The sequence below is a fragment of the Pogoniulus pusillus genome, chromosome 17 (assembly GCF_015220805.1).
Source record: "Pogoniulus pusillus isolate bPogPus1 chromosome 17, bPogPus1.pri, whole genome shotgun sequence".
NCBI lineage: Eukaryota > Metazoa > Chordata > Aves > Piciformes > Lybiidae > Pogoniulus > Pogoniulus pusillus.
The window spans coordinates 12,875,838-12,891,508 of record NC_087280.1 but is presented as its reverse complement, the minus strand read 5'-3'; the positions used below and the strand labels follow the sequence as shown (position 1 = coordinate 12,891,508).

The 15,671-nt window shown below is 39.5% G+C and overlaps 1 protein-coding gene across 6 annotated transcripts in view; it reads right to left on the bottom strand.

Annotated features, from left to right (window-relative positions):
- PDE8A (phosphodiesterase 8A) overlaps positions 1–15,671 on the bottom strand; it is a 124,975-nt gene that overhangs the window by 101,435 nt on the left and 7,869 nt on the right. Inside the window, exon 1 of one of the 6 annotated variants that reach the window (XM_064157709.1) lies at positions 9,034–9,365. The exons of the other annotated variants lie outside the window; for them this stretch is intronic. Within the exon in view, the coding sequence (XP_064013779.1) occupies positions 9,034–9,045 (12 nt within the window). The 5' untranslated portion in view covers positions 9,046–9,365. Of the gene's footprint in view, positions 1–9,033; positions 9,366–15,671 lie in introns of those variants that run through there. 6 annotated transcript variants of the gene reach the window in all.

Sequence of the window (15,671 nt, the reverse complement as noted above, 5' to 3'; positions counted from 1 at the left end):
CCTGTGCATTAGGCAAGGGAATGCACAAAGGCTCATGAAGGTGAAACAAGGACTTCAGTGTTTCAGGAGTGTTTGGTCCATGCTAAGCAGCCAATTAAAAAAAATAAATAAAAAAAGGGGAAAGGGGGCATTTCCCTATACATCTGTTGTCGAGGTGATGTTTTTTTGAGACATAATCTGCTAACTTTACAGACAAAAACAAGCTTTCATACTATTAGCCCTGCAAAACCAACGTAACCATGGCTGAGCAAGCTGGAATTTTTATTACTGGCAATGAAATAAGATTCGAACAGAAAGCAGCTTGATTGTCAAACCCAAATGTGAGAGTTTGAAATACTGGATGTTAGAAAAATCACCTTTTGATTTGGAAACTAAACAAAGTTTTATCTGAAAGTGACTGAGCAAGAACAAGTGCAGAATCTTCTGACGTCGAGTCACTTCTGGAAACAATTCCTCTGTAGGGTTACAACCCTCTGTCAGTCTGTGTATGTCACTCACACATGCAACTGGAGGAGCAAGCTAAAGAGTACTACAAAGTTCCAAGTACCACTGAGGTATGTCAAAAGCATATGGGAATGATCAAAGAGGTAAGAGATGTGGAAGAAAAGGTATGCAGCTTCTTAGATGGCTGAAGATCTGCCCTGGTATACTCTGGGCTTTGCCACAGCCCTCCTGTGAGAGTTTTTCCTAATCTTCTCAAGACCATGAACATGTAAAAGATGACAGTCTTTTACATATCAAATTTTATCCAAATGTAACCATTTAAAGCCTAAATAACTTCTGGTTTTCCTAGGGCACTAGGCCATTCTAAAGTCAGGAGTTCGTTCCAGAAGGAGATGCCAGCCATCACACCTGTGATTTTGGGACTGCCATACATGGATGTTGCCCATTCAGACAGGAAAGAAAAAAAATATTGTTACAAGAAGCTGAAGTCCCAACTCATACCATACTGCTTGAGATCTTCCTTTTGGATATCTTCACGACTTATTCCAGGTGACTCTAGCATATCAATTAGGGTCCAAGATCTTACCAAAGAAACTCCAAGTACTTTTTTTATTACTAGACCTACTATCTCAAGTACTGAGGCTACCCTGGGAAGCAGCTGCACTCGAGCTCCCATCCCGCATACAGCCCCAAGGAGAAGGACAAAGGCAAAGTTCCTGTAGGAATGTTAGCCAGTGTTTCTTTATCTAGTCCTGATTTAGTATATTCCCAAGAGACACAGAGTTCAGCAAACACCAAAAAATGCTTTGATTAAAATGCCAGAATACATTTTATTCTGATAGATCTATTCAATTTCCCTCAGGCTTACTGGAACAGTTTAAGAAAATCACTTTCTATGGAGAGATAAATTAATGTGCCTGGGTAGCTTTCAGCTACCCATAGAACCTCATGTCCTGCCAGGGGAGGACTCCACCTCTGTCCTCCCCATCTGCAACCGCACCTCTGACGTCAGCCGGGGCAACCACAGGCAGAATAACGCCGCTCACCAAAGGCTGCAGTTGCAAAATCAGATGCAGAACACAACTCAAAATAGCAAGCTTGGTTTGTCTTGATGCTTTCATCTTTTTTTTTTTTTTTCTTTTTTTTTTAAACTTTAAGGCATCAGAGATCAAAATTTATTCTGACTAAATTTAATTAGAAAAGTGCAGGCATGCAAATACATGGAAATGTGCAATGTATTATTTGGGTTTTTTTTTTCCCCTTCTGTAGTAAGTTTGATCTCATAGGTTAATTTTCCTTTTCTGCTGTGAATAACTGGGACACCAGATACCAGTGTTAGCAGCAGATTAGCAAGCCATCTATTACTGAAGTAAATTACTTCTAATTGCACATGTGACTCCCACAGTTTCCTTATGCATAAACACAAATAAATTTATATCTTCTAGAGAAGTGTATGTCAATATAGAGAGATATCAGAGCTCACATCCTATGGCCACTGGTTTTATCTTATTTTTACATTTGTACAATTTAAGCACTGAAGTGCACAACAGAAACAAATATCCCCATCCCAGTGAGTTTACATGCTGCAGTGGGATTTCTTGCTAACACTAATTCTTTCTGCTTCTCAGATTGATTATCAAACGCAGTTGCAAAGATTTGTACAAAGTATGGGTGCTACTGCCTGCCAACACAAATAAGATGGGACTTAGGCAGCATATTTACTTGATTTTTTTCCTAAATCTGCCCTCCACAATGCAGCATGTCCCTCTTCTCCCTGACCTTCCCAACAACACATTCATAAGAGTATGTTACCCGAGTCAAACATATTGAACTCACAATCCCTTTACAACCAGTCACACCTGAGCATGAGCATATCATCTGAAATCCTCAAGCTATTAGAATGGGAAAGAGTTTTCAGATATTTTATAAAAATAAACAAATAAATATATAAAATATTTGTGTTTGGTTGGGTTTTCCTGTTCTGAAATTGATTAAGCCTTTGATTAACACGTAGCTCCAGCAAAATCAGGTGTCCTTTGCATCCAGAATGAAACAACCACACAGAAAAATAAACCACAGCTCCAGTCACAGAGGGGGGGAGGGAGGGAAAATAGAACTCCTATGATTTAGACAAAGCTAAATAACAATTTTTAAACTAACAACCACATGTAGTCCTTGCACCACAGCTGCTTATCTGTCACAATGCAGACAAGCTACACAATGGCCTTGACTAAGCATTATACATCTTTCAAAGTTAACATTTTTCTATTTGACCATCTTATCTTCCTACCTGAGCCATGAAACCCACCAGTCATTAAGTAAAATATAATTCTAGATCCAGAAAGTCTTAGCCAAGGCACAATGTGACCAATCTCAAGGATTTTTAAAAGAGCAATCTGGTGGTTGTAAAGGGATTGCAGAAAATACTGAGAGCTTTTGCCAGACAACTCTCTTAGTTTATCTGTGCTATAAATGCTGTTGCTGTCTAAGTTTCTTCTGGGTGATCTGTAATTCTGTGATGCCAGCCTTTGCTTGGAAAACAGCTGTAAAGTTTCAAAATACCTGTTTATTAATCCTAAAAAGCAGCTATTTTGCTAAGAGCAGTTAGAATCAAGTAATTGCTTTCTCTAAAAAGGTAAGTATTTTCTAAAAGCAAGGAAGTGCTGATCCAAAAGGTACTCCAAGTGTGAAACAACATCATATGAGTGACATGAAAACAGTCTGGGGACTCCTGATCACAGAGCACATGAGGACTGAACGTACCACAGTGACTGAGCTTGCTTAGTTTCTGGTCGGAGGGTGTTTACCTTGCAAAAGCCAGCAAATACGCAATCTGTGGAACAACACTGTCATGAGCCTCACACGCTGAACAGCCTAATGTTTATAGAGGGCAATGCATTTTTGTGAAGATGATATAAAAAAGGCAAATAAAAAATCAAAGAATGAAAAATTAAATGTGCACAATAATTAGAATTCAGGTTTATTTTCTATAGACTCAACTGTAGGGTCATGGAGTATAAATGAAATTAAGAAATGACTACTGAGATTCCACCAAGAGCTAAGATTCAACGAAGAGCTTCCTTACAACATACAAACCTATCTCCAGCACAGATAAAAATACTGTACCAATGCACATTAGCATATTTTTGTGCTAAACCTCAATTTTCAGACTTTTTCATGGCAACATTACCAACTTACATAAATAATTAATTTTGTTATACATTCTGGGTCATTTCTGCAGTTGGCTGTTTAGCATACTAACAATGACCATTACCATTCGAGACCCAACACATCGTTGACCAGAAATAGGCTAGGAAGTTCTGTTTGGTACTGAGCAACTCAGCTGTGCTCCACTGTGCACACCTGCTGGAGCCTAGAGACCTCAGCAAAAGTGGGTACAAATCACCCTCCACTTGTTGGTAGTGATGTATCAGGCTGAAAAAAAAGTAGCCCAAACCAACTAATAACAGCTCTAAGAAAAATAGACATTCTATTAACTCTATGTGCTTGAAGCACAGCTTAGCTCCAGAGCCTGGGTACAAAGACAGAAGCAAAAGTCTTCATCTCAGAGTCCAGCACATTGTTCTGGTTAAAAGAAATTTCATCCCGGTCTCAATACAATCCAGATAAGAATCAGGCTCTCAGTCTCTTCAAACTACTCTGAAGAAATCAAAAAAGGAATAGTTGGTGACCCAAAACCAGACTGCAGAGTAGGGAGCTACTGGATGCAGCTCTGTAAGCAAGGTGGCACTTACGGACCACTTTTCAGTCACCTCTGTAGTGGTCACTAACTCTGCAAGTACAATAGAAAATGGGAAGCTCTGAAGGTTATTGACTGGACTCATACAGTCACAGAAAAAAAAAACCCACAACTTTTTTTTTTTTTTTTTTTAATTAGCAACAACAATAAAACCCCAAACAACAACAACAAAAACCAAACCACCACAACTCACACGACCAACCTGAAATTAGGGCAGTTGCTGGGAATGTGTCTGGAGGAAAAAAGCAAGTTTCTTTCACTTGGTCCTTGTCAAAAAGAGCTGTCACAAAACTAACTTCAGTTTCAATACTTTGGGAAGGCATTTCAAGATCCCTACTAAGAGGAAAAAGCTATTTCTATTCCACATCAGTGTTCGGTACAATCACAAGTATGTGTTCACATATTGCCTTTTTACAGCAAGTATCTGAACTGACATTATTACAGAACTAAATGGAACATGTCTAATGTTTGTGATGAAATTGTGTCAGCACCTGCTGAATCACAAAACTAGGACTCCATGTGTAATGTCTCTTGTGATAATCTGCATTTATAGGTACATAAATGAAATTCACTTTCACAAACTGTAATTAATTTATATATCAACTAATCGTTTATGTTTTGTGCTATGAAAAACAAAACTATTTTCCCCCATAATGTTACTTCTTTTTGTTGAGCAACTACAGAACATACCTACAATTTAAAATGTCAGCAAAGAAAACACTTTTGAGGACGGAACACCATTGCAAATTTGAAAGCTGACGAAAAACCCCACAAATTTCTAGTATGACAGGTTAGAAATGGGTTGCCACATTTTCGCTGAATTCAGAGAAACAAAAAATTTATTGGTTTGAGTTTGTGTACACATCCATAAAAATATTTCTCTACTATCAGAGTGATAGATAATAATGGCATTTTAAGGGCTACTGACCTTGGTGAAAATGATTAAGAGTACATTGTGTGTACCAAATAAAGATTTTTCAGATAAAGATCTGTTACTAGCTATGCTTCTTTGTAAACAAAAATATTCTGTGATTTCCAGAACAGCGCTGTATGCTGCTAGTGGGTGGAAAGAAGCTAGACCTGCCTCGGAGACCTTCACCCAACCAAAGCACTTCATTTTTTAAAATAAAACAAAGTACAAAGTGAGAGAGCTGACGTGAATTTCATCAGCGAGAAGATGTATACTGGTTTTTGATTTTAAAAAACATATAGCTAAATGCACACACGAGCACTGGAAACATGAAAATGGCAGTCGAAGGGAGAACACTATGGCAAAAAGAAAGAGGGGGCTGCAGGAAGGAACATCAGCTATGTATAACCAAGGCAGTTAAAGAAAAACTACAAACTGCCATGGATGCCAAAGTAACTAGGTCAAGCAGAAAGAGGCAGTAAAATGATGGTTCTGCTGTGGAAGCAGCTGTGGCGAAACATCTGTATCATATGTCACCTTTCTGCGCAACCATTGAATTGTCACCAGATCACACCTGATAGTTCAATATCTTCTGTAAAATAAGAATGTGTCCCATACTCAAAAACATCTAGAATAATTTCATGGGATAATTATTAACATTAAATCAGTTCTGAAGAACGCAATTAATTAACTGACAGTTCAGCTTTTCCTTGATAACCTTAGGTTGCAGAATGCAGAGCTGCACACTTAGAGCTGGTTCTGAAGAGCTGTGTCCTACAGTAAAAGGCACACAAACAGCAACAGAGGACAAAGGCCACTAACAATCGCTTATTTGTCCTAATTCAAGGACTGTGCCCCTCTGTTTTTTCTACTGCCTACAAAGCCTTGCTGACAAAAAGAAGCCTTTTCTCAGCAAAGGTTTGCATGCTATGATTTCATACCTTGCCCAAACTATTCCCTTTTAAATCGACCTGTCCAAAGAGGAAATACTCCCAAAAAGAACCAGCCGTCACGGCAGCATTCAGACTGCCTGCAAAGTTCCTTGAAGCTCTCACTGCTATAAATTCTTGCTGCAATGGCATCATCAGCTGCCAGAAACTATCACAGTCCAAGGGATCAATAAGAAAGAAAAGGGCTGTATGTGCTCACCCTGGACCAGGTTCTCACTCCACTTCCACAGTCCTTAATTAGGCCCATAGGTATAATGCAAGAGTCCTAGGAAGCTTTCTCATTGTAAATGAAGCCAACATGAGCAAAAGTGGTTTGATTAGTGTACTTCATACCAGTTCCTCAAATTAAATGAGATATTCTTAATAAAACCAACCAAACAACAATAACAAAAACCTGCTTTCTCATCCTATAACAGAGATTTTTGTAGTAGAATCATAGAATCAGTCAGGGTTGGAAGGAACCACAAGGATCATCCAGTTCCAACCCCCCTGCCATGGGTAGGGGCACTCTACCCTAGATCAGACTGGCCACATTCTCATTCAGCCTGGCCTTAAACAATTCCAGGGATAGGGCCTCAACCACCTCCCTGGGCAACCCATTCCAGCGTAACAAAATATTAGTACAAAACACTATTAAAAATCCAAATCCTTCACTGGCATTTCCAGGTGCAGTAACATTCATCGTAGAGTCCAGCCCTTGACTTTGGCTAAATTAGAAGTGTGTCCTAAGTACAATTCCACAAATCAAAAAATACAAGAAAACTTCATATTGTGGAAGAAGTGGCCATGGTGGTGTTAGGTTGGCAGTTGGACTTGATGATCTTAGAGGTCTTTTCCAACCAAAACAATTCTATGATTCTATAAAGTTATGACATTGCATTTGTAGTCTCAGATGGCATAACCTGCGCTGTCATAAGCAGTGTGTTATCAATACTGCTGTGATTAGAGGTGGGCTTTACCCTAGCCACATCAGTAAGAAATCACTGATGCAAAGAACAGACTCTTGCAACTTTAACATATGAAGTGAGAGAAGGATGCCTCGTCTCCTAAGAACTCAGACACTTGTGATGAGGTCTTTCAGGGTTATGGACAGCAGAGGTTTGCAAACCTCTCTGAAACAGTATTTACTCTTTATCCAAGGCCAGGTTGAAAAATTCCAGGTCTTCTAACAGCTCTCAGAGAAACTAAAATTTCTACACTGTCAGGGGAGAAAGAGGGAAAAGGCAAAGCACAAAACCAAACCAGACCAATTAATTTAGAAAGAAACATAACTACTATTGTCTATTTTTAAGTAAGCTGAGTAACAAAGAGACCTTTTCCTTTTCTAAAGAATTACTGTAAATCTTCAATCAGTATCATGAAGGAGCTGCAATTCATGCAACTCAGCCACAGGCACTTGCCCTCACCCCTGCACCACTGTCAAGTTGGCAGCACAGTCTCAAGTTGTGCTGGGGAAAGTATAGGCTGGATGTTCGGAGGAAGTTCTTCACAGAGAGAGTGATTTCCCATTGGAATGGGCTGCCCAGGGAGGTGGTGGAGGCACCGTCCCTGGAGGTGTTCAAGAAAAGACTGGATGAGGCACTTAGTGCCATGGTCTAGTTGACTGGCTAGGGCTGGGGGATAGGTTGGACTGGATGATCTTGGAGGTCTCTTCCAACCTGGTTGATTCTATGATTCTGTGATTCTATGATATATAAAACAGCATTGGCTTTAACGTGCAAAGAAGTATCTGCACTAGGCAGAACTAGGCAGGACTGTACTACAGATCAAAATGTTTTCAGTATCTCTAAGAGAGGCCTTAGCTGGTTTTAAAAGAAGCAGGACTGCAGTAATAAATCTGATTTCTTGAAGCACAATTTGGAAGTTGAACCCTCCTGTCAGCAGGTTCACTGTATGATGTATTGTGAAGCTTTGGCTGCAAAGCAGCTGTAGCCTGCAGTTAATGAGCTGTTCAAAGTAGCTGTGAAATTGTCAACTTAATTAAGCCAAGTTTAGTTAACATTCATCTTTGAAAATTTTCGTGTGAAGAAAATAGGCTCTGGAAGTGCCCAGCTATGCACTGCAGGAAAGCAGTGTGTACTTTTCTGAACCAAGAAATGAAGAGTTCGTGTGATAAGAGAGATTGCTATTTTACTACATGTTTTAAGAAAGTCTCTGGATATCCCAGCATGTTGGAGAGCTTCATATTTTTTCTATTTTTAGAGAGTTAAGAAGCATAGCAACTGAGAGCAGTCAGTGAGGGTTTAAGATAGTCTGACCTCTAGAAAGACATGGATTACTTGGAGAGAGGAAGAAGATCCTCCTGAGAAAACCTTGTGAAAGTTCAAGCTCTGAGTATGCAATAGTCAGTTCTGCAGAGAGGTGCACTGACACAGCCTCCATCGTGAGAGGTCTGTTCTGCTCAGATCAAGGCAGACAACGTCAGAGAGAATTACGAAGACCAACCTGCTCTATAATCCCTAAATGTACTTCCATCCTCGTTCACAGCTTTGAATAGAGCATTTTAACACGTACTACTGTTATACCATAACCAGGTTAGCACATGTTAAAGACTCTGTCCAAGCTAGATTTTAAATAAACAAACAAAAATTAGGGTATACCAAGTATGGGATTTGCATTTAAATTAACTGCAAGCTAATTAGCAAACATCTTGCACATATGTATTTCTCTGGACAGTTCTGCTCACACCTGTTATAGGACAAAACTATCTGTAGCCAAAATGAGTTATAGCAATCAATTAATACGGTATGAAGATCTTATGTTTAAGCAAAACATTACTACTGGCTTCAGCTCATGCCTCTGTACAGATGTCAAGGTTTTCCAAACCTAACTCAGACTCTTAAGGATATATAAAGACCTCTTTGAGTACCCAGCAACAGCAGAAGCAGAGTGCTGTTAGCCATAATCCCTTCATGCTGCAAATCCCATCATACATTTCCCCCTACATTAAATGTTTTTTGTTGGCTTACCTTAAAAATCATTAAGCTGTTTTTTGGAACATGCTGTGGAGACCTTTAGGAGAATCTCCTAGAAATTCTGCCTGCTGGCTTGGGACCTCCGGATGTTGGGAAAGATGACAAAAAGGTGTTAAGCCCTTCACTCACAGCCACCTCTGCAAAACGGAGGGAAACACCCAACAAGGTACTTTACAGGTCCTTGTAACTCTTACAAAGCACCATGCACCTAATAGTAGTCGAGCACTTAAAGATTCCCAGGTAGTATCTTACAACTGTATTTACTGTTACTGAGTCTGTTTTACAGGGGAAACCTCACTCTGCTTTCAGATGCACTCAACAGAACACACTTCCTTGGTACCTTTATCCTGAAACGGAATAGCACTGGCTCAGCAAATCCTGACAAGTGGATGCAGCTGAGTACTTCTCTGATCAGTCAGCTGGAATGCTAGTCAGCTGCGGAAAATATGTAAGGGGCCACTGACCAAAAATATCAGGTTTCCTGAGGGGGGAAGACAGCTCTTCTTTGCAGGTCAGCCATGGAGAAAGAGCAAGAGACCACACAGCCTCGCTGCTGAACACAAACTTCGGGGAAAACTGACTGAGGGACACAGTGACCTTATTCTGGATGCTGAAAAAAATCAGGAGGTTTTTAAACCTTTTAGGACAAATAACGCTTCCAAGAAAACTAGGTAAAGAGTCCTGTGGAGACAACTGAAACTGCTGCGACCTACAAGTAAAGCCATTCCTCATAGTCACCTTGGAGTCGAGCACTAGACCCCACCACATAAACTCGATGCTAGCCTCTGGCCTTGATTTCGTGATTAAATTTAAGAGGCAATGAGAGAGTTGTGCAACATATCAGGGAGGCACCTCCTAATCCACATAACTCCTGTGCATAGAATAAAGGGTTTAACATCACAGCTAACTCTTAGCACCCACAGCCCACACTTCCTCACACAGCTCAAAGGCTCGCAGAGGAAAAGTTTCCATTCCCTTAATGTGCACCTGAATATGTCCTTGAAATTCTCTATTTGCTCAGACTTTGTATACCAACAAAGCAAGGTTACCCCACAAAGAAACATATACCACACAAACAGCGACCCACAGCTTTAAGTAGAAAAGAGAAGTTTATATTGCCCAAAGAGCACAAGACAGCCTTGTAAGACGTCTTAGCAATTGCAACAGTCAAGATGAAGCTGGGAGAAACTTGCAAGCTATACAGCCTTCAAAGCTAAGTCCTTTATAGTTTAATTATCAAAATAAGAGGTGGTAATTTCAGCTGACTTTTGGGAGTCCAGCTATGAACCGCACTGTAAGCAACTCACAAGAGAGTTTAGCTTTTTAGACAATCTGAACTTTGGTTGCATTTCTCTGAAAAGGTGGTGCTGGCAAATTTCCCCTGGTCACACTGTGACTAGGGGCTTACTCTGGTGATCAGATAACCTCCACCAACTAGCCAGGCTTGCTCCTTCTGCCCTGCTTCCATTCCAAGTCTTTGCACTGATACAAAAGAAGTAATCCCATTCCAAATGTTGACAAATATAAACAATGACAGCAGAATTGTGTTTTTCAGTGAACTACATGAGCTGATACATCAATATTTAGCTCTAGGAATCAACAGTAAAAAAAGTTCACCAAATTCCATTCTTTATATCTGCTACCAAGACAGCAGGCTGACACTACAGACACTACTTCAGGAATGAATACTGTCTTTACCCTTCTCACCAAAGCTAGGAGTGAGGTGGACAGGTCAGCTTCCTCACGGAGTTTAACTCGTTAGTTTAATGCATTTTTACTATTACTAACATGGAGCATAACAACTACATCTCTCTTATCTCCAAGAAACTAGTTCTTGCTACTTGGTACTGTTGCCTGACTCAGGACACTGTGAAAAGACTCTGCAAACAACTTTTTGGGGAAAGCTTGGCTCCCAAGCTACTGCTCTAACACACTCATTTTAAAGAGCTGTAACTCGCAAAAATATTTTGGAAAACATAAGCCCCTCCTAAAAAGTAAACTACTGTTCCAAATTAAACGATTCCATATTTTGACAAAGTTAAGTTTTAGATTATTCACTGAGGAAAAAAAGTATAATTGCTAGAGTTAGGGACTGTGACTGACAGCACTACCAACGAATTCAGCCTGACTGCTCTCTTGTCAGATCTCAGCTCCATAGCATTAACTAGCAAGGAAGAAGACTCATCATTTCCAGAACTGAGGACATACAATAACATAACTAACTGACCGTATAAGCAGAGAAACCCTTTCATGTGAAATTCTGTAGAAAGCAGACCACTTCCATGGCAAAAGATAAAAAGAAAATAAATACTAAGTACATGAAAAGTTACAGCAGAATCAATGGAAGAATGAAGCAGTGTCTGGGTTCACAGGACTTACTCTTCCTCTCAGCACAGATGTTAACAAAACAAAAGCTGTTTGGTTTTGCAAGACCCTCTTTACTTGGCTTTGAAATATTTCATTCCTGTAAAATATCATTACCCTCAGCTTTTTTTAATCTGCAGGATACTCTGCTTTATGAAAAAAAGCACTAACTTCTCTGGTCTTGAATTCCTCTTCAAAAATGCAAATCCATATCTGATTACAACTCACTCCCTTTGCTTTCTTTCAAACACTTCCAGCAGCTGCTCCTGGTCCATGCATCAGTTTTCACAGAAACAAATAAACCATCCACATTTAAGGTGTTTCAGTGCTAAGTACTACTACCACTGGTTTGAAAAAATCCACTCAAAAATCCCATCAAAGAGTACAAATTTGTTACTGCCTTTGTCCATTTAGCAAACAAGTCTTAAGAAGATAAAACTAAAATACTGTTATCATATTAAATGGCAAATTGTGGAAAACTAGAAGTAAATCAGTATATTCAGTCTAAAGCCAGAAGAGGAACATGAAAAACTCCTCTCACTTCTGTACCTTTAAATAGATTCCTTGCATCTTTCTCTAAAACACACTCTGCTGACTGCTGCTAGAGACAACACACTCCATAACATGGCCACAGATTGATCTAAGAGCAGATCTTATGTTCTTTGGCATATCACGGCCCTGATCCTGCACGACACATAATGAAGCTCAAGCAAGTTGGCCAAAGAGCCACACGCTGTAGACAGCAGCAGTCTGGTTCTTCTGATTTCAGTTCAGTATCTCTAGCCTTGGCCACATCATTGCATCATTAATTACAGAATCATCACCTGCAACCACAAAGCACCAAGCAACATCCCACTATGTTTCAAATGCAAGTGGAGAGCTACAAAGGTACAAGTACATAGAAAAAGTTCTTCTGAAGGTCTAGAAATTCACTTTTGAGCGTCATCACTCTCAAGAACAGCAACAAACTCGCAGATTCCACTAATGACCCAAAGACACAGCAAGTTATATTCTGTGTTTACTGCTTGAGAACAGCCCCCACTGCCATATGAAGCTGAAGAAAAAAATATACATAAAGAAAAAAAATCCCACTACTCCCAACATTAGACAGTTAATTATATCAGTTATTTGTAGCTTTTTACATTAGTTATGGGTTAAGCAATCATAAAACCTGAGATTGAACCCTAAGGGCTGCTACTCCAGTTGTACTCCAGAGAGAAGCCTGTTCAGTTTTGCTTACAGACCAAAGACAAATTTTGGCTGTTCTGGAAAGTACAAGAACTTTGCAACTAGTTTCAGTACAGCCAGGAACTTGCCACTGGAGCTATACTGATGCCTTTCTGAAATTTTACAAAGTAACTTATCCATTAGTAAACATATTATTGCCATTACTTTTACTTTCAAAGTTATGTCTCTAACAGGCAGCTACTGTAAACACAGCAGTCCAAGTTCTGCTTCAGGTACATCTCTTGAGACCACAGATTTTAATGGGGTTGAAGAACTATCATTTCAGTAACAATCTGGGCCACAGATAAATGTCTTTGATGTTTGTAAGCAATTATTTCCTTTGTTTTGAAACATAAATCTTGGCAGCAATCCCAGTGCCATTCACACTTCAGTGTGTGGCAGCTCTAGGTTGCAGTACTGTAGACTTACATCCTCATATGTGGCTTACACTAAGATGTTTATCACTGAATTTCAGCTCACAGAAAAGTGCAATTTCACCAGGCAGTTAAACTGCAGCAGTGTGCAGAGCAAGTAATTTCTGCTTCAAATAGCAGTAGGTGTGGTTGTCCTTAACTATCTCTGGAATTTCTCACCAAACTTTTAGGGGGGGACACACAGAACAGCAAAGCAAAAAAAACCCAACAACCTTAAAAACTGAAAGAAACAACAGACAGGATTCTAAAACCAGGAAATACACATCTTCAAACTCAGTCATCGTGATAGAATGCTGATTTTGACCTACCCATCTACTACACATTGCATTTACATGGTGCATTTAAAAATTTGGAACTAAACCCATTGCACTTCCATACTTCATCATCAGAAGAGATACAACCCTGGTAATTCAGTGTGAACGTGGAACGTCATCTATCCAACCACAGAGAAGTCCAAATACTCCTAAATACAGGAAGACTGCATCCAGCGTAGCTCGAGGGGGGTTCAATTGTGCTTCAATTAAAACATCAGCATTGCTTTTTCAAACAAGATCCTTACAAAGAGAGTTTACTTTGCTGAGCAGTTACTGAGGTTATTTGCCCGATTAAATTTTATTGGAGATAACAGAACCTCAAACTGACACAGAAAGCAATGGTAAATGTGTAACTTTAAAAATATGTTGTCTTGCAGTGACAAGTAAGATGGGGCCTCATAAAGTTTCCACTGCATCCCAGTAGGGAGCTAAAGGTCATTGCTAACTCAAAGTTAAAAACAATGGGAAATAGAGGATGTCATTCTTTCACATTTGCCCAGTCATTCCGTGTTTTCTTTGTATGGATTTACTTAGAAAACTGGGAAATCTAAAAAACAATGACAAGATTTCAAGGTTAATATTAACAGTACCAGAAATCTGTTGATGTCACTAGTAAACTGTTTGATTTACAAAGGAAAACATCTCTTTACTTGAAAAGGTCCGATCCTTTCAGGCATATAAATTGCTCAGTTTCCTGTGCAACTTTAAAATTAGCGTGCAAAATAGACCTGCTTTTTCCAAAGACTGAATTCTCATTTCCAATAAAGAACAGATACACTGATTAAAAAAAAAAAAAAAAATTAAAAAAAAAAAGTATTTAACAGATTTATTTCCTTATCTACTGAAAACCAAAACAAGACAAAAACAAAAGTTCCAATATTTTCCAGGAAATAGTATCTATTTAGTTCACTCAGGAAACAAATATTTGGCCAACAAGAGACTGTCTTTATACACAGAAAAATATGTCATCCTAATTTCTAGGGATCCAGTGCTCAAAAACTCCCTATAATGTAATAGAATAGCAAATCCAAGAGCAGCATTTCCTCCTTCTCCAGGGTAATTATGGGAATCCTAACTTCCATCCCTCATACAGGAATCAGTCCTTTTCATTAGAAACTACTTTTTATCCCCCAAATATGATTTAAAATCTTGAACATTCCTTTTTTATTCCAAGTTCTCATGCTTGCAGAGCCATTACCTCTCCACACACATATGCAGACTATCTTTAAACACTTAAAATACTAGCAAAAAACATCTTAAATTACCTTGATGACCATGCATTAATTCATATCAACACATGTCCATGTCAAAAAGTAGGTTCTGGTCGTTGTCCTCCTGAAACAAAGCCATATATGTAGGAGCTATTTCACAGAATGCTTAGCTTTTCTCTGTACCTACAGTGACAGACTCACAGATTTTACAAGGAAAAGGGTCTGGAAGCTTGATTTGAGGCCAACAGTTCAACCCATAGTAAAAAGGAATGGTCTGGAAGAATGCACAAATGACAGACTTCACTATTTAATTTCACACTGTGACACAGCATTTATCATGCTGGTCAGGGATTTTAAGAAAGAACCTAAAAGGGGCTGGATACTGAAATCTTTTATGAAAAGCAGAAGGCTTTAACAACATCACATCCTTGATGTCTTTGAAACTCAAAATTCTGACTCTGGGCGACAGATCTGCTTAGTACATCACACACATTAAAAACTACTGAATTTGCAACTTGTCATTCTGTGCAAATTTAAGTTAAGACTGGATTGACAGACTGCATTGGATTGGTATAAACAGGATCACAGGATGTCAGGGGTTGGAAGGGACTGAAAGAGATTGAGTCCAATCCTCCTGCCAGAGCAGGACCATAATCTAGCACAGGTCACAGAGGAACATATCCAAATGGGTCATGAAAGTCTCCAGAGGAGACTCCACAACCTTTCTGGGGAGCCTATTCCAGTGCTCTGTGACCCTTACAATAAAGCAGTTCTTCCTCATGTAGAGGTGGCACTTCCTGTGCTGTAGTCTACATCCACTGCCCCTCATCCTATCACAGGGCATAAGTGAGAAGAGGCTGTCCCTTCATTCTTGACATCCAGCCTTTATACATTTATATACATCTATTAGATCTCCTCTCAGTCTTTGACTCTCCAGACTACACAGCCCCAGGTCACTCAGACTGTCCTCATAATCACCCTTGTACTCCTCCACTGGATTCTCTCAAGTAGATCCCCGTCCCTCTTGAACTGGGGAGCCCAGAACTGGCTGTAATATTCCAGATGGGACCTCACCAGGGCAG